General features: G+C 38.3%; 1 protein-coding gene across 7 annotated transcripts in view; it reads right to left on the bottom strand.

Moving 5' to 3' along the window:
• Positions 1 to 6,300: 6,300 nt before the first annotated feature.
• The window catches only part of LOC138744408 (exocyst complex component 6-like), a 177,273-nt gene continuing 156,424 nt past the window's right edge, over positions 6,301 to 27,149 (bottom strand). For all 7 annotated transcript variants that reach the window (XM_069900541.1, XM_069900542.1, XM_069900544.1 and 4 more), the window contains 2 exons: positions 15,733 to 15,845; positions 6,301 to 7,427 (listed from right to left, as the gene is read on the bottom strand). In XM_069900541.1, the coding sequence (XP_069756642.1) occupies positions 7,295 to 7,427; positions 15,733 to 15,845 (246 nt within the window). In that variant the 3' untranslated portion in view covers positions 6,301 to 7,294. The remainder of the gene's footprint in view (positions 7,428 to 15,732; positions 15,846 to 27,149) is intronic.

The following is a 27,149-nucleotide window of genomic DNA, read 5'->3' as shown; positions in this document are numbered from 1 at the left end:
AGGAGGAAGTTCTTCCCTACTCGGTTCCCGAAAATCCTCCTGACAATTCTCATGTGCTTTTGTTGTTTTGTCATCTTTTCCCAAAACAAATTAGAAGCAACTTAATTTGTTGTCGTTCAGTTACTTTAATGCTGGTAGGAAATGGATTTCACCTCATTATGGTATCAAACCCCTTCCAAGGAATGTAAAACATTAAATTCTCCCCACACAACGCTGGAGAAACTCAACAGGTCAAACTATGTACTTTATATAGCAAAGATAAAGATACATAACCAACGTTTCTGGGTTGAGCCCTTCATCAAGGTATGGAAAAATGTCGCCAGGCGGAACTCTGTTCAGACCATCCATACCTCGATGAAGGGTTCAAACACAAACGTTGATCATGTACCTGTATCTTTGCTACATAAATTACACTGAGTCTCTCCAGCATTGTTTTTCTCCTAGACGTATGCTGCTGTTTTATATGAACACAACCAGATATAGACTCATGGGCAACTAGAAATATTTAGCTCAATTATGATTGGAAGCTGTACTGTTTTTCACTACTTTCATTTTAACACATTTGAAACGTCATAGGAAGGAACTTTACAAACTCACGCTATGTAACACAAAATTAATTTAAATGTATTCATTTGACATTAAGATATAAATAGATTGACTGGGAGTTTAAAAATTTGCATTTTTTATAGCATCGTTTGCATTCCCATTAGGACTTCTTTACGGCACTTTTTGATTCTGTTCACTGTGGTGAGAAAGGCGCCAGCCAATTTGCCCTTTCCACAGTGCGATAATGACCCAGATCATCTGTTTTGTGTGTGTGTGTGTTGGGGACGGGAAATTGTCAGAATATTAGGGTTAACAATCAAATGGTGTTGCAGGACCATTCAACGGTGTAGCCTGGTCCCAGTGAATCCCATGCTCATCTGATTAAGATTCCGCGATCGCTTCCTGAGTAAGCTTTTACACGGGCCAGCGAAAATACGCGGTGACATGCAAGCCTCGTTCATCAAGTCAACACATAAAACCAGAATAAATCACCACGTGCACAATTTCGAGTTGAAACACTTTAATGTCCCGTTGCAGCATCTTCCAATGCAATCTGCCCCGGTAAGATTTTTAAAAACTCATGATGGAATTTCCAGCCAAGAGAAGGAGTTCCATTCAAACTCCCCCAGCCAGGGACAGCTTTTTGCGCATGCCTCCCTGTAAACTCGACCCGCTTGTTTCCGCCTGCCTTCAATTCTCGAACGTGTCGATCATTTGGAAGAGAGAGAGAGTCGCGTCCAGACGGCGACAAGGACAAGCAGTACGGGGATGTGTTCAGATGGACTTTTTAAAGTCGGCCTGGCGCTCCATTGGAATCAGATTCCACGTGGTGAAATCTTAAAAGGTGGTAGACTGGGTCTTTCAGAGTTTAACAGAATTTTTCGAGGAACTCAGCTGCAAAGGCCACATTATTTATCGGGCGAACTTTACAGTTGATCACTGCATCCTTCTGTGTGAATGACTACCAACCCAATCGGCACGATTTAGCTTTAAGACATTCCAAGGTTCAAGCTTGCTTATATTCTCTCATTTTCTTTGCACCACGTTTTTAAAAAAATATATAGTAAGGAATTTGCTTTAAATTAAGAAAAGTAACAAAAAAAAAACCTTCTTCACAAAGTTACACATCGCTGTCTGAAAAATGCAAGAGATCAAGGCGTTTTCAGTCGAATCCACTGGGGCTTAGTTCACAAGCAGAGACAGGGGATCAGTGAAATGCCTTTAATCTCCCTGGATCGGCAGTACAGCTTCTTCCCAGGTTTCCTTTCAGCTCAATTAGGGGGCGGGTTGTTTCATCTTTTGATAGACCAGTTCGGCTCTCCGTATCAAAAATCTATTTACTCCATATCATAATCCGAAACTAATCTCAGAGTGCTGGCTCTCAATTCGCCCGCACTTCCCTGATTCCCTCGATAATTACCGGACACGATTTGTAATTCCACAACACACACAAATCCGAGTGTGTTTACTGGATGTTTTCTTTGTGGAGTCAGTACTTTCCAGCAGAAACCCCAGTGATAAGATGATTCCGGCCACACACACCGATACTTGCTCCACAACCCACAAGAGAAACAGTACACGGATTCGCCCAGAATGAGTCGGAACACATCATACGATTCTCTTCTTTCTCGGGGATATTTAAAACTTGTTTACAAAAACAAAATTGGTCCTTTCATCAGGATTCTGCGGAGTTGGTTAGGCAAAAGCTCTCGTTTTTTTTTAAAAAAAACAAACCTATCCTTCGTTCAGTCGGACATCCTACTCGGTGTAATCAGTAATGCAGGATACACATCTGAAGACATCTGTTTTGCTTTATGTGAATTATGTAACAAAACGCAAACGGTAAACGAGGAGTGTTAATGTGTTCACTGTCGCAGTTAAGGCGTTGAGTAATGAAAGTTGTGTCCACTTTTCCCCCCAACCTGATTTTTTTTTCTTGAACTTAATGTTAGGCTACTTTCGCTGCAATGGTGTATACAGTTTTTTTTCGGTGCAAGCTTAGAAGCTTAAATCAATAAGGTATTTTAGATAACGAAGAAAATTATTAAACCAGTACAAAAACAGTTCCAAAGAACCCTTTAGTTGAACAATAAAGAGTAAACAAACAGGAAAAGGAAACAATTCTATTCCAGATTTAAATAATTGTGAGCATCTCTGAATATTAAATTACTGATGGTCATTTATAGTTTAAAGGAGATTGAAGCAAGCCGAAAGGTTCACGCCAACTGAAGCAGTTGGGTATCAGAAAAGGACTTTAAAATAGACAATAATAACCAGGGAACAAAGAGGAAATGGTCAGACAGCATCCACGGATAGAACTGGGCAGTCAACGTTTCCGATCGGGACCCTTTATAGAGACTAAAGCAGGAAGGAGAGATATCCGGTCATATAAAGGGGAATGGGACGAGAGGTTAAACTCAACGGCATGAACATTGACTTTTTCAACTTTAGACAGACCATTGTTCCGATTTTTCACCTACTCCCTTTCTTCCACTTACCCATCTCTCCACCTCCCACCTTTTTTCTGTCCAGTAGTCTTTCACCTCTTGATATCTTCCCTTCCAACTTTAGTCTTTACAAAGGGTCCCAACCAGAAACATTGACCTACCCATAGATGCTGCCTGATCTGCTGAGGTGCTCCTGCTTCTCTTTGTTCACTACTGATCATTGATTTTAAAATTAATATCTTGATTGCTTTAATTAAAAAAAGTGGTCATGTAAAAGGCTTTCATACTGAAGTTTCCCCCACAGCTTTAAAAAAATAATGAAAGCCTAAGTCTGTTCCTTAACATTCGTGTGACCACTTTCATAACGAAAATATATCTACGTTTTAAACATTACTCCGAACCTATTCTCAGTACAGCATTCAAATTAAATATACAAAGCTTATTTTTTAAGCTTTTAAAACTTGAATCTAAAGTCATAAAAGTATATGTAAGAGAAGACAGCTACTGGACCTCTATCACCCACTGTCCACATGTCAGTGAGAGAAGAGTAAAGAAGAGGAAGGGAAAACAAGATATTTTCCCATGATTCTTTGAATTGAAAATAGAAAAAACACTGGAGAAACTCAGCAGGTCAGTGTCCTTCATGTAGCAAGGTTCTATATAACCAATGTTTCTGGCTTCAGACCTTCATCACGGCATGGAAAAATGTCGGCAGGCATCTAAACAAAATGGTGGGGGGGGTGGAGCAGTCTTAGAGGCAGAAGTTAAAAGGTGGACAAGAGAGGGAGGAGAGAATAGAGGAGGAAGAGGGTGGAGAATTAAGGAAAAGACAAGGAGGCCATCCGGTTGGAGGGTGCCCAGTCGGAAAATCAAGTGTTGCTCCTCCAATTTACGAATGGTACGAGGCCAGAGAGACAGACATGCGATTATGGGAGTGGGACGCAGAATTGAAATGTTGACCACTGATGTGGAGAGTGAGGTGCGCAGTGAAGCAATCTTCCAGTCTGTACTTAGTGTCTCCTATGTGGATAAGGTCATAAAGGGAGACAGGATGCAGTTGATTTCACCCGCAACACACAAGTGGTGTTGCTTCATTTGAAAGGCAGGGCCTCAAATTGGAGTGGGGGCGGTGCCAGGTGGGGATGTAATTGATGTGGAGGGATGTAATTGATGTGGAGGGATGTAATTGATGTGGAGGGATGAATGCCCGAAGGAGTCTCCGAGAGATCGGACCCTATGGAAGGTAGAGAGGAGAGGGGAAGATGTGTCTGGTAGTGGGATCATGCTGTAGGTGCCAGAAATGACAGGGGACAATGTGTTGAATACAGAGACTGTGTGGGGTGGAAGGTGAGGACAAGGGGGATCCTGTGTTTGTTCCATCTGGAGGCAGAGAGGACCAGGGCAGATGAGCAGGAAATGGAGAAGATGCAGGTGAGGGCTGAGTTGAAAGTGGTGGAGGGGAAGCCATGTTTGTGGAAGAAGACAGGCACTTCAGAAGATCTGGACTAGAAGACCTCATCTTGGGAACAGATGTGACAGAGATGGAGAAATTGAGAAGTGAATAGAATCCTTGCAGGGGACTGGGTGAGAGGTAGCGAAGTTAAGGTAATGCGGGAGTCAGTGGGCTTGAAAAACTTGTTACCTGAGATGGATGCAGAGAGATCAAAAAAGGGGAGAGTGTTGTTGGAGATGGACCACGTGAGTTTGAGATCGGGGTATGGGGTTCTGGTTGTCTCAATGCTAATCTTGCCTTTCTCTTTTAATTTCTGTCCACCTTTTAAGGATTTGAACAGTTTGCTGCCTGGCAGATCTCCTAAAGCTGCAGCTTCCAAGATTGCCACACTAGGTTTTGCATTCATCAGCTCTGTAGACATTCATTGTGTTTTGGGAGTGGGGGAAAATCACTTGGTAGTGTGATAATGCATTGAATTTATCTCCTCTTCTTCCCCCACCTGCCCACAATGAGTGTTTTTGCTTTTGTGGTCAGTGATCATTTTGCAAAGGAAGATAATTTTGGGCACAGCAAAAACATTAAGCATTTGGATGTGAAATAGTCAAATCAAAGCCAAGTATTGCAATAATAACAATTCTGAAGCAATAGCTACTGTGTGGACTAGTTATTAACACAAATGTGACAATGCATCAAACCTTCTGGGAAATCAAAGTATGATTCATAAACAATGTAAAATTAGCAATAGACTGAAAAGGACACAGCCCTTCCACTAGTAGAGGTTGATAGCATTTTAACAGTATTAATGGCCACCGCCAGTGGGCTGATCTCGCCTCCAACCGTGCATCTTGGCGCCTCGCAGTTTGGCGGGCAGCAACCTCCTTTGAAGAAGACCGCAGAGCCCACCTCACTGACAAAGGAGGAAAAACCCAACACCCAAAACCAACCCACCAATTTTCCCCTGCAACCACTGCAACCGTGTCTGCCTGTCCCGCATCGGACTTGTCAGCCACCAACGAGCCTGCAGCTGACGTGGACATTTACCCCTCCATAAATCTTCGTCCGCGAAACCAAGCCAAAGAAGAAAAAAGAATGGTATATAATACAATTCACCTGGATGTACACTGACCAAATATCCGCAATGCAAAATCCTTCCCGCAGTTTAAAGAATGCCAGAGGGCAACTGCAATATGATTAATCAAAATACATGGTGGGTAGCAAGCAGCAAAACTGATACTTTGTTGATCTAGCATAAATGTCTTACACTGGGAGCTGCTTTGACCCAATAAACTTGAGGCTCTCCCTTTCAGAAGGGCATCATTCTCCATGGCATCTCAAACTTACAAATCTTGGATTTAGTTTATCTCATCATTCCTTTATAAAAAATATTATAAAATGAATTAAACTTGTCAATTTTATATGAATATCCATTGTCAATATGCTTTTTTGTATTAGTGAAAATAATTGCATCAAATGTTTCGTGAATGATCCATAAATTGGTTTAAGCAGAGATCAACAAGAGGGGCATTCACACAGAGGATAAAGAGTTATGTTCATATTAAAACATAATGAGGGTGACTTCACTTGGGAGGATTAACAATAGTAACCTTCATGTAGATTGAGTGTAACTCTAACATTACAGCAATAATGAAAATGACTCACATAATGAAGAATTAATGTTACAAATTAAAACATTAATGAGTAACCTTTTGGGAAATCTTAAATTAGAACAGATATTGATGGTACCTTGTAAGATATTAATATGAAATTCTAAAATAACAATTCTTAATATTGTTCAAAATTGTAGGTTGGTAAATAGCATCCAGCAAAATAAAATTGAGACATGGAAAGTAACAATTAAAAAGTGCTCAGGGTTACTTTTATTGCAGGATAGAAATAGGGTACTGCAATAGATCAATGTACAGAATTTAATAGCCTTCATTAATGTCTGTGTTATAAACAACAATGAACAAACTGGGAGTAAAACAGTAAAGATTATGAAGCTACACACCATGTCTCATTAATTGTGCTGAGAAGGATCCATCTATTATTTTTCAACCATTTTTCAATCAAACTATATCTAAAATAAGGGAAATGGACTGAAGCAAATCAAATGTTATATTCCTTCTGATCAGTGGAAAAGTGCTTTTGCTTAATTTTAATAATTTTGCAAAAAAAATCAACAACATTCACAATAATAGGTACAGCCCTGAGGAAAAAAAACCTACAAATTTACATGCAACCATATCTGTAACATGAAAGTGTTACAAAATTGTGAGAACAGAATTAGACTGAACATCAAAGCAGGTAAAACATACAAAATAGGTGTGGACAATAAAGTGAAAAGGAAACATCAGCCAACTCTATGCAAGACTGGAACATCATGCATTTTCTTGTTTATTATTTACAAAGTTATGTCACAGTCAATTCGCAAAGTTAAGAGATTACAGTGTGACTACTGGACTAAAAAATAGTTCAACTTACTTCCAAAAATATTGTTAAATGTTTCAACACACCCATTCTCACTCCATATGGACCCTGCCCATCCAGAATTTGAGCTTGTGTTATGTACATTTAGTCTTCCAGTGTCCTTAAACAAATTAACTGAACGTTTACCAAGTGTGCAAGACAGACCAATGCACATATTCAGAAGGACTCAAAACACCAAATTCTGCATGATTTGAAAAATACATACAAAATATTTCCCTTTCTCTCATTTTATACCACTATTATACCCTTTACCTTCTTAATTGGGTTGCTCTGGCGGTACTTCACATTCTCTTATATTCTGTTGTACACAAATGCTGGCTGAAGAATCAAAGGGTAGGAACAAAATAACCAGGGCAACAGGTTATGTGTGTTGGGACATACCATTCACCAAACTGCGTAGTTGCTTCACTACTGTTTCAATTAGCTTCTGTTTGTCACGGTCATTTTTTCTGAATTGAGAAAATATAATGTTTTTTTTGTTGGCATCTTTCATCCTGTAAAATAAATTCACATTTTTAGTGTCTCAGATATGTATTCAAATAAACTTAAACAGCATCCAATGCCGGAAAGAAGAATAAATTAAATTCATAAGTGCCACTTAAGAGTACAAAGATCAGCCTCCCAACTTCCATCCTCCCTAAATGTTATTCAGATACCCCCTGACATCTATAGTAATTCATACCTAGTGTTCAACACCACAAGCACTAATTTAGACTGGCTATCCCTTCAAAATTACATTACATTTAAAAATGATTTTCCAGATGTTTAAATCGCTTCTTGATCTTAACACTATCTTGTGTAAATAATTAGCCCTCAAATCGTTAGAGAGCTTGTATTCCTCCAATTCTGAGCTTTCATACACCTTCATGTAGTTCTCTCCACTACAAGGTGCTTGCTCCCAAGTTCCAGAACTTTCTTTCTAAACCCCTCTATGAACTCTTCTTCCCCCCCCCCCCCCAAGAATTCCATTATGGATGTGGACTTCATTGGCAGTGATTAAGAGTTGGGCTGTTGTTCTTGCGAATAAATGAAACATTATTGTCCATTTCACATAGATCCCAAGATGATGATAGAGGTCTCTTGTTGAACCACTGCTGTCCATTTGGTCAGAGTACTCCCATGGTGATAGTGAAGTAGTTCCAGGATTTCAACTCAGTGATAAAGGAAGAGATACATTTTCAAGTCAAAATATTGTGCAATGCCCTTCCTACATTTCTATGACCTTTGTACACAACTATAGAAGCTATTGATTTAGAAGCTATTGAAAAAGCCTCAGTGAGTTACAGCAATGAAGTTTGTACACAGTAGGCACTGCAGCGAGAGTGTTGGAAGATGTGGACTTTAGGGTGACAGGCTGAGTGCCAATCATTTGTCTCCTTTGTCCAGAATATGAATGTCAAGTGTTGCTGGACTGCTAGTTTTCTAGACAAGTGGAGAGTACACATTCCCAACCTGTGATTTTGGATGCTGAAAAACTTTGGGTAGTGAGGAGGTACGATATTCACAGTAGTTATAATTTGCCTAGCATGTATCAAATACTACCATTCCCTCATGAGCCCCTGCCCAAGGGTAATCTAGTAGGCAGGCATGGACAGCTTTGTTTCCTAACAAGTTGTAGATGGAATTGAATATTACACAATCTGCAATGTGACTCCACCTCTCTCCTTACAACTGAAGGCCAAAGACACGTTCCTTTGGAAGTCCTGTAATAATGTCATTGGGCTGATTTGACAGATTTCCAGCAACCAATACTTCTTTCCTTGGTGCAAGTACATTTCCAGCACAGTTTTCCTTCTGATGCCCACAGATTTTAGTTTTTCCCAGGATACCTTAATGCTACATTTAATATCCAGACTCTGTCAAAGTTTGTCATTCCCAGAGCTCTACAGCATAGAAACAGACCCTTTGGTCCAAAGGGCATTTGGCCAACATCCCTCTAAACCTTTTGTCATCCAGAGCGCTCTGCTTCTAGAAAGTCTGTAGCGAGAATCACTGAACAGATTATGGACAAGTAAATATCACTTTATAAGCCTTTCAATTACATCCTCCATTACTGAATGACAGTGTAAATTTATGGGACAGCGATCAGCAGAATTGATTTTGATTTTTTTTGCGGTAGGAGTTAAAACATTGTTGGGAGGCTCCAAATGGATTTCAAATTCATTGTGTTAGCTACAAACCCTCAACTTCTGAACCCCAGAAACCCTCAACTTCTGAACCCCTTAACCATGTCTCAGAACCACATTGTTCATCTCCTTACATGTGTGGAGTTTAAGTCATGCTCTTGAGAAGTGCTTTGGAATATTTTACTATATTTAAGCAACAAGTTGTTGTTTGACGAATCCCTCTCCATGATGGTGAATTCAGACATAGCTGAGGTCAGTGAGGACGTAATTTCATGTTAATATTAAGGAGGAAACATCAGGTAATAGACAAGTCTATTATTCTTGGAGACCCTCTGAAGTTTGGCTTAAGAAGTTTGGGTGCAGTCTGAATGCAGGATGCATGATGTAGTAAGGTTTTGAATATTTTAAAAAAATACTGTATCTGTTGGCCTTGCTTTGTCAAAGCAAAATGAATTTATTACGTCTGTCAATCAACCTGGATGGATTTTTAAAAAAAATGGAAATCATGTGCAACTATTATTCACGCAATACACATTTTTGAGAAAAATATTTCTTTAATTGGTACAACCCATTGCAGTTTTACACTCCCCCATCTCTAAATAGATTTTGCCTGAATAAACTGATTTATGGTATAATGAACTACTGTGATTCATGACCCATCTTTGACTCATTTGGTGCCACAATATTGTCAACAAATACCAGGTAGCGGGGTGACGGGAACTGGAGTCTGATTCTCTCTGGACCAGGGGGAAATAAATGAGGGTTAAATTTATTTAAAAAAAAATTTAAAAAAATGAACACAAACTCATCTCAAATAATATTCCCATCCATGTACTGGCATTTTTACAAGTGCATGACACATTTTTAATTTTATCCACAAATGAGAACACCCACTTCATCTCAAAATACTCCTGAACACAACCTTTAAAAATAACTATTCATACAAAGTTATAGCCTGGCATGACAGAGAATTTCTGTCTTTCTTACTCAGCCATTCTCATGTCATGCAAGCAATCAAAATTATGCATTATCTTCGTGGAAGATGCTATTTGGATTAGCGCAATCAAATTTTTCTTTCCATGCATACTGTAAAAGAGTTCCCTCCTAATGTGGATGTTAGGTAATTCAAGCATGATTAAAATGGTCTCTTGGGCTAATTTATGTTGATTTAAAAGCCTTGAAGAATTCTTCAGATTTTTTACCTAATTAGCTAGGTTTTTTTTTGCATTTTATTTTGACTGTCCCAGAAGGAATGGCTGCTGGAAAAGGTGTTTCACAAAGCCAATGTGATAAACCAGGCTGTGAGGCAATGAGTTTGGCTAGACAGTGTAGAAGTGAGTAGTAGTTATTTTTTGCACTCTGGTTGAACACGTCTTTTGTAATGTCCATAGACTCGCCGTTCAATCCATGTTAAAAACATTCCAAGTAGTTTAGAGATATCCCTCAAGGAAGGTTCACATGTCATTCGGGTACAAGGTTGAGTAAGTAATGGAGGGGGGAAAACAAAAGGTTTTGAAGGCAACCAAATGATGACCTTAATTCAATGACTTTGGTAATGATCGATCAAGAGAATTACAGGTCGTCCTCAACTTATGACCTACTCGAATTATGTCCACCAGCACATACAACCAAAACTAAAAATACTGTACATATGCTGAGATTCTTCATTAAAGGTTAATTTGTTGAATTTTTAAAAATTGCTTTAATACCTCGTTAAGACATGCAAATCCAATTTATGACCAATCCTTAAGTCCCAATTACGGTCGTAAATTGAGGACTACCTGTTCTGCAATATAATCTGAGATAAAAGGGTCACAGATAAGCTAGATATGACAGAGTTCTGTAGTAGTGGGGGAAAACCACCCGGAATTATTTAAATTATTGGCATGACAGGAAAGAAATAGGATAAATTGTTTTTTTTTCAAAAAAATGACCCAAGATACAAAAACTCATCATGTTTCCATTTCTTAAAGAGTTTGTCAAAAATGATTGTTTTCCTTTTCTTTCTCACATATATTGATACAACAGAAATGTATAACTATCAATAAATAATTGGACAAGTTTTAATCCTTCAGATACAGAAACTACCTTCGTGCATTGTTGTAGAATTTAATCATCCATGTGTATTTAATCTTGAGGAGTATAAATGTTTTACTTTGGATTACACAGTAATTTAGTTAACTCAATTATTCTAATTAAAATATTTGCACTAGAATTAACACAGCAGGAGACTAAATCCAGCTCCTTTGGGAAGGTGAAAAGTGGGAGACAATTGGTTGGGGTTGGGGGGGGTGGGAAAAGGAGCGACAAAAGTAAATTGACCATAGGATTTGCACTGAAGATATTCCTGATACCACTAATGAGAGGGTGGGGGGTTTGAATTAGGCAGCAGGAAACTAAAGAATAGATTTGATTTATAGGTCAGAATGACTTCCAGAAGTTTTCATCTTGCCAGTCGAATAAAATGCCTAATTTATAACTTGACTGAACAAATGTTGCACAATAGTGTCCCCACTGCAGGAGATACAAGTCAAAGTGCTTTGCTGCTATGAATACACGTCTAAGTGTCTTATCAAATAATATTTCAATGAGTAATGTATTTGTGAACTTAGTGCTTCACTAGTGGACTTGTAAATTTTGTTCTGGATCTTTGTATACATGATGCATTTAACACTTAGTACTACTAGGCACAAGTAGGGATGTCAAATAGAAACAAATTCCTTGCAGAAAATAGTTCTCCAGTTGCATGGAGGCTGGTCTTGAACATGGAAGAACCCATCTGGAGAAAGAGGCCATATTTAAAGGCTGCTTGACTTTACCTGGTATGTTCTCAGGATTTGAAGCGTCCTCCTTCAAGTGGATTCTTACCAATCGTCTTTCCACAATCAGCTGAGCTGTTAATTCTTCCCATTCTCCTTATCTGCAGTCCCAGGCCAATCTTATTTTCTTCCTCACTGCCTCCTACTCATTCTACTACCACAATTAACCCATGCTCTCCTATCAATCTACTCATCTCAACACTTCCTCCCACATAACCCCAATCAAATACAATATCAGTTTGTTCAGTCCATTGGCTTCCACCTATACATGTGCATAATGAAACCTAAAACGTCTTCCATCAAAAGGCTTTTTAACTGCACCAAAAATTTTTTCAGTTTTATTTGGCTAGAAGCATTCTCAATTCTGTGTTGGTAATTTAGGAAGTTGTCAGAATCCCAAGCACTCAAGTGGTCTACACTTTTAAGGGCTGATATCCTTCACCATCTTGTGTAAGCAAACAATCTTCATCACAGAGCAGAAGAGTTCTTGTACAGTTCCATTCAATTTCTCTCCTTGAAATCACCAAGGACAAATCCAATGAAATCACCAAGAACAATTATCGAAACATTAATTTCACATCTATAGTGGATCCTTGCTGGGTGAAAATTGCCTGCATCCTTCTTGTACCTCATTAAAATGGCAGTGCACCTACATTTGCTGCAGTAGTTTGCTGGTGCTGTTACGGACCCAAGAGAGGAGACACATGGATCCTCTGTAGGGTCCTTTTGTCCAGTCATAATGCCAACAGCCATGTATAGGTTTAGAACTGCCTTTAAAAGGGCTAGAGTATTTAAAATAAAATCTTTAAAGCCAGAGGTCCATGCCCAAGATGGAGTGCCCAGGTTTGGCAGCTGTCCTAGAGGGACGTGTGCAGGACACTAAAGAATATCACCAGAGAGATGATCCTACAGGGAAGAGGACAATAGCAGTTGTCCAACAAGGGGCTCAATAGTTGAAGGACTCTCATAGGCTGCCAGCTGCTGAAGACTGGCTTGTAAGAACCGGGTATTGGGACCAAGAGTCGTGAAGGTGCTGATGGCAAGAAGGGCTGTGCAGCTTCAGAGGTTGTGGAAGTGCAGATGAATCCTCAGCGTCTCTGAAGGGACCCTATTTCACTTATTGTTGGGGCAGCGGAGTTAGGCTAGTGGCACCTTGTTTTGTGCTTTCATGGCAAACAAAAGCTGAAAAATTTGTGTTTTTATTACATGACAGTAAAGAAGTCGAGTTACAGCAGAACTCTTTAAGACATTGAAAAGTGCTCGATAAATCCATGAGACGAGAGATTCCTTTGTCCTTACATCGCACTATGCAAATCCACATCTGTAAATCTGAGTGTCTTTCTCACTTATTTTCTAGTCATTATCCTTGTGCAAAAGGTAGCAAACATAGCTAGATCCATAACAGGCATCATCTCATGGAGGAACTCAATATTATAAAAGGAAGGCAAATTTGGCTCCAACTCAATCTATTAAATCCTCTGATGACATCATTACTGTTGATCTAATAACTGGAAATAACAAGTCAGAATTCAAGATGGAGACTGAGAATCTGGTTGGTAGTTCCAGAACAGCAATCTTGCTCTCAACACCCCCTTGTATACTCTCAGGAGATGAAGCCAGGATACAAGCTCACTCTACTCCTTTGTGGACATGCCTCAAGGGAACCAACTCTGGAGCATTCAAGGCAGAGTTAATAACTGTGGAGCTCACCCTAACAACATTTTCCTCTCAAGTGTCCTTCTCTCCAATCCCCCACCCAAGTCTAATGACAAAGACTAATTGTGGGTGGTGCAATTCACTTTCAAATATGACTGAGTAAACTTTTAAATGGCACTGGAAAAAATTAGACCAGGCAGCATCTGTATAGAAAAATATTTCAGGCTAAATTTTCAACTTTCTCCGGTTTTCGTTTGACCCTACCATATCTCCATTTTTCTAGTTGTCACTTAAAAAAAAATCAGCTGCTGCATTCCAGGAAATTGGAATGGGAATAAGGACACATTCCCGTTCCGACATTTTACCTCCTCAACCCCTAGTCATTTTCACAGATCGCTTGCAGTCTAAATTGAACTGCAGATGATCTGTGAACAACAGGCTAATGAGTAGGAGGACATCCAGCCTATGAAAATACAGCATTTCAGGGATTCTGTCTAAACTCATGGTGTGATACAGATATTCGGAGTTTTGGTTGTTCCTGTGTGAACAGCCACTCCAAGGCAGGGAGACACTTCAGAATGGAACAATCATGCAAGGTCTATGTTAAAAAAAGTCTCTCTTCCCTTTTCCTCTCTCCTGTCCAATTAACACCCTTTGTCTGTTAGTTCTTACTCCTTCCCTTCCCATTCTTTACCCCCCCAGCCTTTAACACAGATGCCAGTCTCTTTTCTTACTCATACCTTGAGGAAGGGCTCCGGCCCGTAATGTTGGTAATATATCTTTACCTCCCAAGGACACTTTGAGAGTGGCTGAGTTCCTACAGCATTTGCAGACTTCTGTGTTTCACTCCATTTTCGTTAGATTCTTCTGCTGAAGTCCATTGAATTTGCACAGTAACTGTTTTTCTCCACTGACCATGTTTTTTTTTCCAGATTTTTACATTATTTTGTTACTGTACTTTAAATAGTAAAGTTAAATGTTTAGTCATCATTATGTGATGCAATTTCAGATGGGAATGGGGAAAGTGATCATTGGTCAAGGTCTCATTTGTTCGAGTTGTGAACATTTAATATGTGCTAGCACACAATTACCGTAGTAATTTTTGAGATTCACAATTCCTATGTTGAGAAAATTATACACAAAATGAAAGCCACATATTAACACATAAAACCTCACCCAATCTGAATGAAGCTTAATATCAAATTCTTTATTTTATTAACCATTCTTATTTACCTCCATGGTCAGATCTTAGTTTGTTCTCCTAGACTTCTTTTTATTATAGACAGTCTATACGCTCATGTCACTTCATATTGCGGTTGATGTGCACATCCTATAATTCTATACAAGAGCTTAGACACACAAGCTGGGCAAGAGAAATTATTTATTTGCTATTGTGCATGAATAATGAATTCTGGGTTTGAATTAATAGCAAGCACCATTTCCAAAATGCAGCAGACATTGAAAGCTCTAGGGCAATAATCATAGTTCATTTCAAAGAAAAATTGATCAGATTATCAGAAAATAAAACTTGATTAAATTGCCCAGAGACATAGCTTTCAATCTCATCGAATTGGATATTAACTGATTATTCAAACAGGATGCAATATCAAAGCAGTTAAGAGAAACAGGTCACAGATATGATTTGTGAAGAGCTTATTTCTAGGATGTTAACTATACAAACATTAAGCATGGAAGTCAAACCTAAAACAAATATTAAAATTTCAAACTATGAACATTCAATTCACAGCAATGAATTTGTGATACTACCTGATACATGAGAACTACTTACCTTCTGTAGATTCTGTACAAAAGAGGAATGGTAATGACAAAAGGATGTCAGAAGTTACTTGAAGCCATTAGGACAGTACTTAAAGAAGTTGGTGCATATTTAACAGTTGACATGGAAAGTATTGGCATAGTGAGTAGACAATATTTCTGCATTTACAATGCAAGTACAACCAATGCAAAGTCCACATCCAACTGCTGAAATTTGTGCATCGCTTTACTAAAATAGTTTAATTTTAAAATAAATATCAATTGAATTACAGTATTTAAGTGAATCAGTGAGATGGAAAATTTAACGAACATTTTTCTTCCGAATACAGTTCATTTAAGATAATTACTGTAAGTCATGTTTTGTGCCAATTTATGTAAATATTAGGCTTAATGTATACATAAAACTTTATATAATTTCTTACTTCTCAAGAAGTATCAGAGCTGTGCTGGGATTTACCCTCAGATATTTGGATGTAGGTTGCCCATAATCAGCAAGGTACGTTGACCAATCCCACACCATAAACAGATCAAGGAGCTGCAAAAAAATAACCATAATATAACATTTCGTGTGTTCGGGTAATTATGTAATTTAACTTTTAAGTACCTTTTCGCAAAACCAGCTTGCATTTTAAATTAATTTAATTGTGTAATTTGAACCCAAGCTTATAAGCACTTGTTAAGATGCTATGCAAATTGACTATGTTTCCAAATTGAGAATGGAATGGAATTAAAATGAAATATGAACCATTGAAATTGAAAGTTTATTTTCTAGGGGCAGCACTTCTAAGGGCGTTTTAGAGCAGATTTCAGATTTATTGTCAGAGTCCATACATGACATGACATACAACTCCGATTCTTTTTCCTGTGAGCGAAGCAATATTACCACTTATTTGTTGGTAGTGGAAAAAACTCTATTCAACATGCATGTAAAAGAAACTGACTGTGCAATAAAGAGAAAAATAAACAAATCTGAACAGGTCTACTAATTTCCTGGTTTGGCCAACAAAATTTTAGATTGGTAATCTGAGGTAGTGCGGGTAGTAGCAGGTGAGTCAAATTGTTATCCCCATTTTCATTTACAAAATATGGTAGTATTTACCTCTGGAAAGCCCAACTTGTTTTGACTCAACTCAGCTCAGTACCCAATTATATAGTTAGTTCACCACAATTTTCTGAAAATTGAATAGAAATTGTAGAAACTGCATTTTACACAGATACAACTCATCAGTTTAGCATCATGTATATTTCTAATTAGATGCTGGCCTTTAACGTCTGTTTAATGTGGTCAGCATCAATCTCACCTTTGAAACTAAAGCTCTGCTCCAACAATAAACGATAGAATCAGACTAACATTTCTCTGCTATACGCAGGCAATTACAGAAATGTCCGTTTTGACTGTTAAGACAAGTTGTAAAATGCCCCGACACTAAAACAGAGTGGTTCATTTAACTCATGTCTGTTCATTGGATCCTGTGTACAAAATAACATCTCCTCACAAAGAACGATTGCACTTCAAAGTTATTCAGTGTACATGAAGTACAGTTTACCAAAGTGCACTCTAGGTATTTACCTTGTTCATTTATTATTACCTTACATAATGTAGTCTTGATCGTGTTATGTGGCGAGCTCTCCACTGGCCACCGTGACAGAGGTGCACCAAAGAAAAGGTACAAGGACTCCCTAAAGAAATCTCTTGGTGCCTGCCACGTTGACCACCGCCAGCGGGCTGATCTCGCCTCAAACCGTGCATCTTGGCGCCTCACAGTTTGGCGGGCAGCAACCTCCTTTGAAGAAGACCGCAGAGCCCACCTCACTGACAAAAGGCAAAGGAGGAAAAACCCAACACCCAACCCCAACCCACCAATTTTCCGCTGCAACCGTGTCTGCCTGTCCCGCATCGGACTTGTCAGCCACCAACGAGCCTGCAGCTGACGTGGACATTTTACCCCCTCCATAAATCTTCATCCGCGAAGCCAAGCCAAAGAAGAAGAAACATAATGTAGTGATTGTTTCAGTACAAATTTAAAAGTGAATCATATTTAACTTTAAATTCACTAAATTTAACAGATGAAAAATTAGTTAGAAATCAAGTAATTTAGAGAATTTCTAATCAAATCTCCCTTTGTGATAACTTAAATATCTAATATGCCACATTCACTGGGTAATGGAATACAGAAATGAAGTTACTATTTTTCTTTCACCCAGGCGAGGTAAGGCATCGTTTGAAATATGTTTGGTAATCTCACATGGTAGTGGAATAGTTGGAAGACTGGCATTGCACAAACAAGTTACAACCTAGTTGTACATTAGTGCTGTTCTTTCCTCAGACAAGAACTACCTACCATCTTTTGTAATGACAAGTGATTTGTTATATACATCTTCCTTGACCTTGAATTTTACTCCAATGGAGATCATGCAATGCAAAAAGTAGCAGAAAACAAGGTCACTGTTGTCTCAACAAGTTTTGATTTACCTAAAGCTGTTTGAGAACTTTTTTTTTACAGTCTTTCTTTTTCTAATTGGCATGAACTTTTCATTTATTGAATAACAGAAATAGTTGTATACAAAGTTTCTCTATGCTGATGGATAAGAAACCATAAGAGCTGGATGAAATAGCTGGTTACTTTTCATCTATTGGCTTTATGTGCATCTGATGCAATATTTAAAAAGAATACATAGCACATTTCATGAACAGAACACTTATGAATCTACTTTAGTAGATTTCAGGTAGAAATTGAAGTGAAACAAGCCAAACATTCAACTTAAAATATTTGCCTTCCATTGAAACTTTCACCACGTAGAGTTGGCCGTCATGTTAAACAATGACCAGAATCAGCCACATTTTGCTAATTACAAAATATAGATGGGATATTGCAGTATCTACCAACTCAACTGAAGTAAAAGTGAACGCTGACATTATTTTACTTTAAATACATGGCAAACTGGCTAGTAACAAGATAGTCATCAGGTAGATTCTTGACAATTGACAGATCATTACATTCTGTAAAGTATAACAGATCCATACCTGTTTACATATAATCAATAGGTTGAGGGATTTTTTTCTCTACAAGAAATGGACCAAAAGGTTTTTTTTATAAAAAACAATGCCAGACTTGGATGAAATTTCAACTCACTAACTTTAAGAATTTAATCTTGTGGAGAATGTGGGAACCAATGTTAGGAAATCATTTACTTCAATCAGATGTAACGGGAAGACTATCCAAGAGCACCAGTTGATAGAGAAATTATCAAATACTCCATGGGGGCATTATTTGAGAAAGCACAAGTGGTGTAGATGCACTGCAAGATAATGAATTGATGATACAATGAATTTAGACGAAAGTGTAGATCAGTTGTATTTACTGTGCACATTATGAATTGAGTAGATTTTTGAAATAAAACTTCTATGCCACAGAATACGATGAACGGAATATATTGCACACTCATCAATACAAACCCACATAAACTTGCAGGTTTTAGAATGAGAATATTACTTCCAAGTGGTGCAAATCATAACAGAAAGCCTGGATATACTTCATTTCCTTGGGCTTCCAGTGACAGATTTGAAATAAATCTGACTGCACAATATTTATCCAGGTAGAACCCAGTTTCAGTAATGGTCATCCCAACCCTTTTCATTTGCTCTTTCAGTGGTAATAAGCATAATTACAATTGTGGTGGGAAAACAGCTTATGAAGATGGACTTTTTGCATACTGACAGAGAAAATACAAATATATAGCAATAAAAAATATTGGACATGCCAAATCTCCTCTGCAACTGTCAGAGATATGGAAAGACAAGAGCTATTGTCAATTTCATGTACATAGGCTTTGTGAAAACCCTTTGATTACATACGACAGGGAGATTTCATCAGGGAAGATCGAATTAAGAGGTCAAAAAGGTTTTTGAGTTCAAGACAAATTTTTGGGAGGTTAGTGGTATCTCACTAGGTTCAGTACAGAGGCATTAAACATGATTTGAATAAAGGCAAAGAAAAGGTAGTATAAAAATAAATTGGTTATATGAAAATAAGATATGGTTACTTTGGAAGACAAGCTTCAAAAGGATCAAAGACATAATGTGCTAAAAATTCAAAAGCAACGTGAAGTTTAGCTTTTATGATTTCAAAAACATTAAGCATGAAGTGAAGATGGTTTTGTGCTACTGAAAAGCTGAAAAAGTTTGGAGACCACGTCACAGTAGATTGGAGTCAGTATCTCACATTGATAGCATGAAAGGTAATAGAATTGAAGGTATTTAGATACTGTTAGCTACTGAACATGTTTCACTCTGGAGGATAAAGCAAAAAAAAAAATTAGCCCCATTTTTAAGTGCAATCCCAAGGGTATGTCGAACTATTAGAAGTTCCACCTTTTGTCCAAGACATCAGCTCTATAATGTGTCTATTACAAAAGTAACCATACTTCGATTAGTGTACAAAACTTTGAAAGGCCATTTTTTTGATTCAACTGTTCTAGCTTAATATATTGAATATCAACAAAAGTGAGATTTAAAAAAAGATACAAAAACATAGACAATAATTACATTTTCTTGACCAACACTGAAACAGCTTCAGTGTTGTTGTAGCAGGATTTATCTTTCAACCAAAGACTGAACAGGCTGACAGTGGGTTTTGTCAATTCACAGCCATGTCATTAAAATGATGAAGCACCTTGCTACTTTTTCAGGAAGAGAGGCAAAAGTATTTGGCATTTGACTCTTATGGACAATCAAAGAATGGTGCTGACAATCGTTATAGAGCACCATACATCCATGACCACTCCTTCCTCAAATGAAAACAGACCATGTGGTCTCAAGTGTTCGGATTATGCTGTTAGTAGGGCAAGGGAGAAAAGGAGTGAAATGCTAAGTCAGAGATTTAAGTATAGCCTTTAAAATGTAAAGCATACTTTTACAATCGCTTTGCCATTTTGGATATCTGAGGAGTTGAGCTATTGTTTTCTGAAGTTAAAAAACGCATTTTACTTCCAAAATAGCAATCAATTTTACCTCACTTTTCTCTTGTATTGCCTGAGTTACCACACTGTCATTGAACCATAAGCCATTTAAATTCACACTTCTTACAGAGCAGAATCAAACCAAAGGTCAATTAGCAGTAGGAACAAATATCAAAATGAGGAAACTTTTGGAATTCTAAGCAGAGCAAATGTTTGGTGTTTCTTTTTGCACAAGGACCATCTCTTCCACAAACACTAATTTAACTGTGAATAATTTCCAAACAACTCACAAACATGTAATTATTTGACATACGTTTGACAAAAGCAACAATACTTTTAAAGTGTTACAAAATGTGAAACACTTCCAATTTTAGGATTCTACTAACGCAGCACAAGATTAAGAAAAAAAATTGAACCACTTTAACTCCCCAACGAGATTTAGGTTTTACAAGCTTGGGTTATCGAGTTGTTCAATATAAAACATCTAAAGAAAAAATGCTGGTAAGCATTGGACTTTTAAAAAAAAAATGGTACATTGAGTTGATGAATTATAAACCTTGTATAACAAACACCTGCTGGATGAAATGTAATTGCCATTCTTTCCTTAGACTGAGTGCACTAAATAAACGATACAATAACCTTGTTCAAAACCAATGATCAAAATCAGAAAATATGATAATGTACAAAATAATCATACACATTAAAAAATGTAATATTAAAATACAAAAACCGTGTACACTTGTTAAATTGTTAACTTTAATATTCTCCAAAATGGTGTGACGGATTGAACAGGAAGAACTACTTTCAATCTGATTTAAATTCAAATAATTTAAGGGAAATGCATTGTTCATTTTTGGAAATTTTCCAAATAGAATTTTGGGTTCAATATTAAAGTTATTTGGAGTCAATTATTTCATCCCTTAACATACAGATTTAAAAAGGGAGAAAATGCCACAGTGTATATTTAATGATATGGTTCACAGTGTGAAAAATAAAAAAATTATTTAAAAAACATACAGATTTTAAAATACTTAAATACAACAGTTGATGAGAAACAGTGACAAATAAGATTAAAAGTCAAGAACTATTCCCCCCCACCCCCCCGTGTTGTTAGTCTAATTGCAATATTATCTTGGAAAAAAATCATTTTGCATAGAAATAAGCAAGCCCTCAAAATTGATTTAACAGTGGACACTATCTTGTTATTTATTCTTTTGTCTCAAACTGAGACAGTTATAGCACAGAAGCAGGCATGTAAGTCCACTGGAGTCCATGCCAACCATCAACCACGCATTTATTTTTATGTGGAAGGTAAAAATTTCCTATTACAGTAAAAGTTCTAAAATCCGCACTGCTTGGGGACTTTTGGATTTTTCACATTCTCAGACAGTACCTTTAAAATTCAAATTTAAAAGGTGAATAAAGAAATGATGATGGGTAAATTTTGATAGTTTATTAATGAACTATGCAAAATACAAAAAATGTTTATTCGTTCATTTCCACACCTGCGTGTCTGTGGTGTTTACACATATACATGCACACAGAACCCCGATAAATTTAAAAAAACTTGAGAGTTTGAGAAGTCCTGATTCTCAGGTGATCCAGACTTTTGGCATCTGGATTTTTGGACTTTTACTGTAAATCCATGTAGCAATGGTGAAATATACAACCTGTCGTCCTCACACATCATTGCTATATGAGAATTTTGACACTTCCAGAAATTAACACATTTGAAGTTAAACAATTTTTTTTTTTAAAGTTTGAGAATGTAGATTTTTCAATTTACAAAGACACCTTAAATAAGAGTCCTTTGTTCTTCAATAAGAATGAGTGTAGTTAATCGTCACCCCAAAGAAAAATACTTAATCTGGATGCTTGTTCAATATGGAAAAAGAGGCCATCCCACCTTTATTTATTTACAAAGTATATAGCATTTCACAGAACTGTAGGAATTTTAGATGCCAGCTATTTATTTTGAACAAAATAGACCGCTAACTATACCACATCTACAAAACTGTGATTAGTTTTACAGATAAATAAAATCTCACTTAACCTGTGAGGTTATAATTTACTGCATCTGGTGAGGTCTGCTCTATATTGAGGAGATTGGAGGTAGATTGGGGAAATTGCTTCATTAAGCACCTTCATTTCGTCCATTGCAACAACAAGGACTTCTCAGTGGCCTGCAACTTAAATTCCAAACTCAATTTTGGGATATGGTAATCAGGCATGCAATGGTGTGGCCAATTCAAGAGTTGAGTGCAATTTCAGGTCTCAGTGCTGGAAATGCCACAAATTCCACAGCTTATTCCCACATATGCATGTCTCTTCATGGCCCCGTGGACTGCCAGGCTGAGGTCACACTTAAATTAGAGGAATAACACAATGCCATCTTCAACCAGATGGCATTAATAATGACTTTTCTCATTGCTGTAACCCCTCCCCCATCTTTGCTTTCCCCATTCCTCTGACTCCTTTCCCTATCCATCACCTATACCTCCCTTCCTCCAGTTCCCCACCCCTTTCCTCTACCAGACAGCATCTTGGCTATCTTTCACCTTTATCACCTTTCAGCTCTTTTCTTCCCCCTCCCACTGGCATTCACCCATCACCTGTAAATTTGTCATCCTCCCCCATTCCCCTCTGATCTTTGGCATTCTTGAAGAAGGGCTCAGAAGTATCTTGAAAATGCTAACTAACCACAGATACTGCTGACTCTTGGAGACAAACAATGCTGCCAATTTACTTCAGAGCAGAAGAAAGCTGAGCTGAAACATACTCTCCAGCAGAGGGAACTATAAGTGATCAGGAGACCCAGTTGATTTATCTCTTAATTTGTAAAATTAATTACCATTTGGGTTCTTGGGTTCCAGCGTAATTTTTATTAAATCAGGAAATAAAGCACCCTACAACTTCAGGATATTATGAAAGTTAAACCATCAGACAGCAAAAATGTCCCAGAAATGTTCCTTTTTCCACCAAGTTTTTCCATCAAATCCACATTGGAAATTAATAACTGAAGAGTGCGGTTAAATAATTAAAGAAGTTGAATTATTAAAACAAATAATTGTTCTGACTTAAATGATCTGTAATACCACAGTTTCAAGAATGGCAGCTTATTACTTTTGATTTTTAGGTAATATTACATTAACAAATTGTAAAGACCCAATGATTCAAATAGTTGATAACATTCTTGATTATGCCATTTGAAGCTATAGGGCTTTAGATTTTTTTCTAACAGTCAAGGCTAAACCATTAGCTTTAAATACAGGACATGTCCACTGAGCATAGTTGATTAGCCCCTAATCATCCAGCTGCTCTTGGACCCAATTGTAAGTGTAATTACCTTTTTGTCAGGTACAATTTGCCTGATAAACATGTCAGAACACTTACTGCTTAGTCTATTTCAAAAGATAACTGCTGCCCATCCACAGCCTCCGGGCACAATTACCCAAGAAGAGGGCTGTTATAAAACACACCGAAGCTAATGCACTAGAAGAGGCCAGAAAAGAAATACCCTCCTGACCTCTGGATAACCCAAGCAGGAGATTAGCCTATTTCCAAACAGGCAGGCTTGGCCAATTGCACCCATTGCCACTGTGCCTAATGCTATTATTTCTGTCCCCCTTTTTAAGCCAAGTATTGCAAGTGCTTTTCATCAGTGCAACAGCAGAAAAGGACCAAAATCAGAATGAGCACAAGGGTGAAAAAGTTGAAGCTATGCTGCATAATTGTGAGAAACTTGGATGTCCACTTGACAAAACACTTGTGTATTAGGACATTGGTCAAATTAATTGGAACTCTTCTAAAACTTCAAATTTTTGCAAAGCATCCCAATTTACTGATTATTTACCATTTAAAATCCAAATAGCATTTTCAGCCTTTCAATTAAGGCAAATTAAGCTGCTTCTTTCATCAGGTGTTTACTCGGTGCCAGACATATTTACTCATCCCTATTAGTACCCATCCTCTCTCATTCCCTACTGAGAATGACCATCAAGGAAATGAATGTATACAAACTTGTAACACTGTTATATGTACAACAAAGCTAACACTTCCTGAGATGGCACCAGTTTATTACCAGCCCAATGGTAACTGCAAAAATTACCTATACTTCACGGGTTTGCGTCACATACCAAAAATACCACAAAATACTTGACTTTTTTGTTAAACCTGCTTTCACTTTGATCAGAGGTGCAAACAGCCTTTTCTGAGGGATATGAAAGCCACCTGCTGTTTCTGGCAAGGCAGCTGCTAATTGGTTAAAAAAGCCTTCAGAACTTGCCTAATAGATCCCAGGTTTTAAAAAAAAACAAACAGGAAAGTAAAAAGCTGGATTGATTTGTAGCACAATGAAAGCCTACTCATGGAGAATCATGCATCAAAGAAAAATAACCCATTACATGCCCGAGACCTGTAAAATACAACCCTCAAAGCCAATTTTCTTCTTCACAAAAATGGGGGAGAAAGAAAGAGAGAGAGAAAAAAAATCACACTTTATACACTGGAGACTCCAGATGCCGGACGGAATCTGAAGCCAAACACAATCCAACTGAAAGAACTCAGTGAATCAAGCAGGATTAGTGGGGGAAAAATATTATTTTGAACTGAAACTTTTCATCAGGACCTCTATGCACAACCTATTAAACATTGGTCTTTTGGAATACAATTATTAATGCCAAATACTAAGGCTGCTGTAATTTCTAAAGAATGGCACCTCAACAACTAAATGTGTGCAGAATGATTCTCCCATAGGTTTTGATGAGTGGAACAGAAGGTTTTTGTATTTTCCAAGTAAATCAGTTTTTTAAGTTCATACTAATCCTGCTCAATGTTAAATTCTCTCCTCGGGCAATGCATTTTCCCCAAAAGTCGACCCTCAGGCTATAGCACAGTGGGAAGTATGGTTTTGACATATTCGTAATCAAGCTCAAAAGAACCAATGGAGTTTTGATTTTGGACACACACACTTATCACAGGTTGAATGAAAACAAAATGCAAACAATGGGAACTGCAAATTATCTTGCCAATGGAATAGAAGAATTTCAAGATGCTGGCTCATCAACGAAAAATGGTAAAAATGTGGTAAAAAATTCATGCCATCATATAACTGTTCTCAAATTAATGCAAAATGATTTCTGATATACATCCGTGTGAAAATGGTTGGCAGTATCACTTAAATTATATTGGTATAATTTCCTCTCTGCAGAGAAACTTTACTAGAATATAATTTTAATCGAGGAAAAGTGCATTTGAAGATTACCCCTTCACACCCTGCACAAGAGGCTTGGACCATTTGGGAAGACTCGCTAAGAACAGGGAAGTGTCATTCATGCCATTTCTGCAAAGTCTTCCAAACCATTGGCAGAAGAAATTAGCACCCTTTCCAAAGCCACCATCAAGGCCCTAATTGCACTCAGCAGTTCACATGCCTGGCACCAAATTGCCAAAACAAACCCCATTCTGAGTCATATCACAGAGATTGCCAAGTGGAGAAAGGAAAAGACAAAGTTCTAAACCTATCTTTAAAATGTAACGCTTCACCGACTCCTGTCCCATGGGTGTCAAGAAGGAAGTTTGGGACGTATTGTGAATCAGAAGGTAAAAATTCTGCTAAACTAGCTAACAAAGCACCCTGTCAATCACTCACTGTGGAAAAAAAATCTGCCACTCTGATATCGGCACTTCAGAAACCACTACTCTGCAGCAAAAACAAGTCATTCTTAGGTCCATTTCAGATAACCCAAAAGTTGAGATGTAAAGGGGGAGAAACTCTGCTAAAACGCATAATCACTTACCTTTCTGAATGTGCGAAGGCAGTCTCCAAACCGCATATTCCAACTCCTCTCCGAGAGGGATAATCTCCACATTGCAGCCCTCCACTGATCAATCTGAATGTGCAGCTGTGCTAAGCGGCTGTTTAGGGACGGGCTGATGATGCTGTCAGCTGTGAACCATCTCCCCACTCACCCCTCTCCCTCCAAATAAGGGGTGGCGGGGAGCCCTTGGGGAAGTTGGGGCAGTGAGAGCCGTCAGCAGGGACTATCGGGGTGACAGGAGCTGTCAGCAGGGCCTGCTGGTGGCAGTGGGAGCCATCAGGGGGTGGCCACTGTGGGCTGGGACAGCCAGACCGGGCTGCTCCGGCCGTCGGGGCCGCTCTCTGCAGCTCAAAACGTGGCAGAGAAATGGCCGTCATCCTAATCCATAATCTCCTATGCAGCTGGAACTGTTCTGGGGACCATAGAGTGGTTTCAGCTGCATGGGGGATTATGGGTAGGGATGCTGGCCATTGCTCTGCCACATATTTATGATGGGTGGCGATACAGCACAAGTTTCCCCAACTCCGTCGGATCTGGAGGGCGCTACGAGGCGCCTCTGGATATGAATGGGACGCTGGAGCAGCCTTTTAGGGCTGCTGTCTGAAAGGCAAGTTCCTATTTTTCCATCCGCTCTGCAGCCGGTCTCAAGGCGGAGGCCTGACATGAAATGGCCTTTAATCTCAAGGGAGAAGAAAACAAATGGCCTCAATTGATGATATAATTGGGTTTATGAGACTCCCCTTCGGACTGCATTATATACAGTAACATAATGACTTTGGACCTTTTTACATTTTTGCAGAGTATAAAAGCTCACACAGTAACAAAAATTAATGATGGGATGAGAACGATATCACATGTGGCAGAGGTGCCAGTCTGAGATACACCATGTGTTAACATTACTTTATTAAATACGGGCAGTAGAGTTAGCGTATACAGAGCCGTTGTCATACCCACACTCCTGTACGGCTCCGAATCATGGGTCCTCTACCGGCATCACCTACGGCTCCTAGAATGCTTCTACCAGCGTTGTCTCCGCTCCATCCTCAACATTCATTGGAGCG

This window comes from Narcine bancroftii, chromosome 10, assembly GCF_036971445.1.
Source record: "Narcine bancroftii isolate sNarBan1 chromosome 10, sNarBan1.hap1, whole genome shotgun sequence".
In the NCBI taxonomy this organism is placed as follows: Eukaryota; Metazoa; Chordata; class Chondrichthyes; order Torpediniformes; family Narcinidae; genus Narcine; species Narcine bancroftii.
The sequence above is the reverse complement of the archived record's forward strand: the minus strand, read 5'-3'. Positions and strand labels throughout refer to the sequence as shown.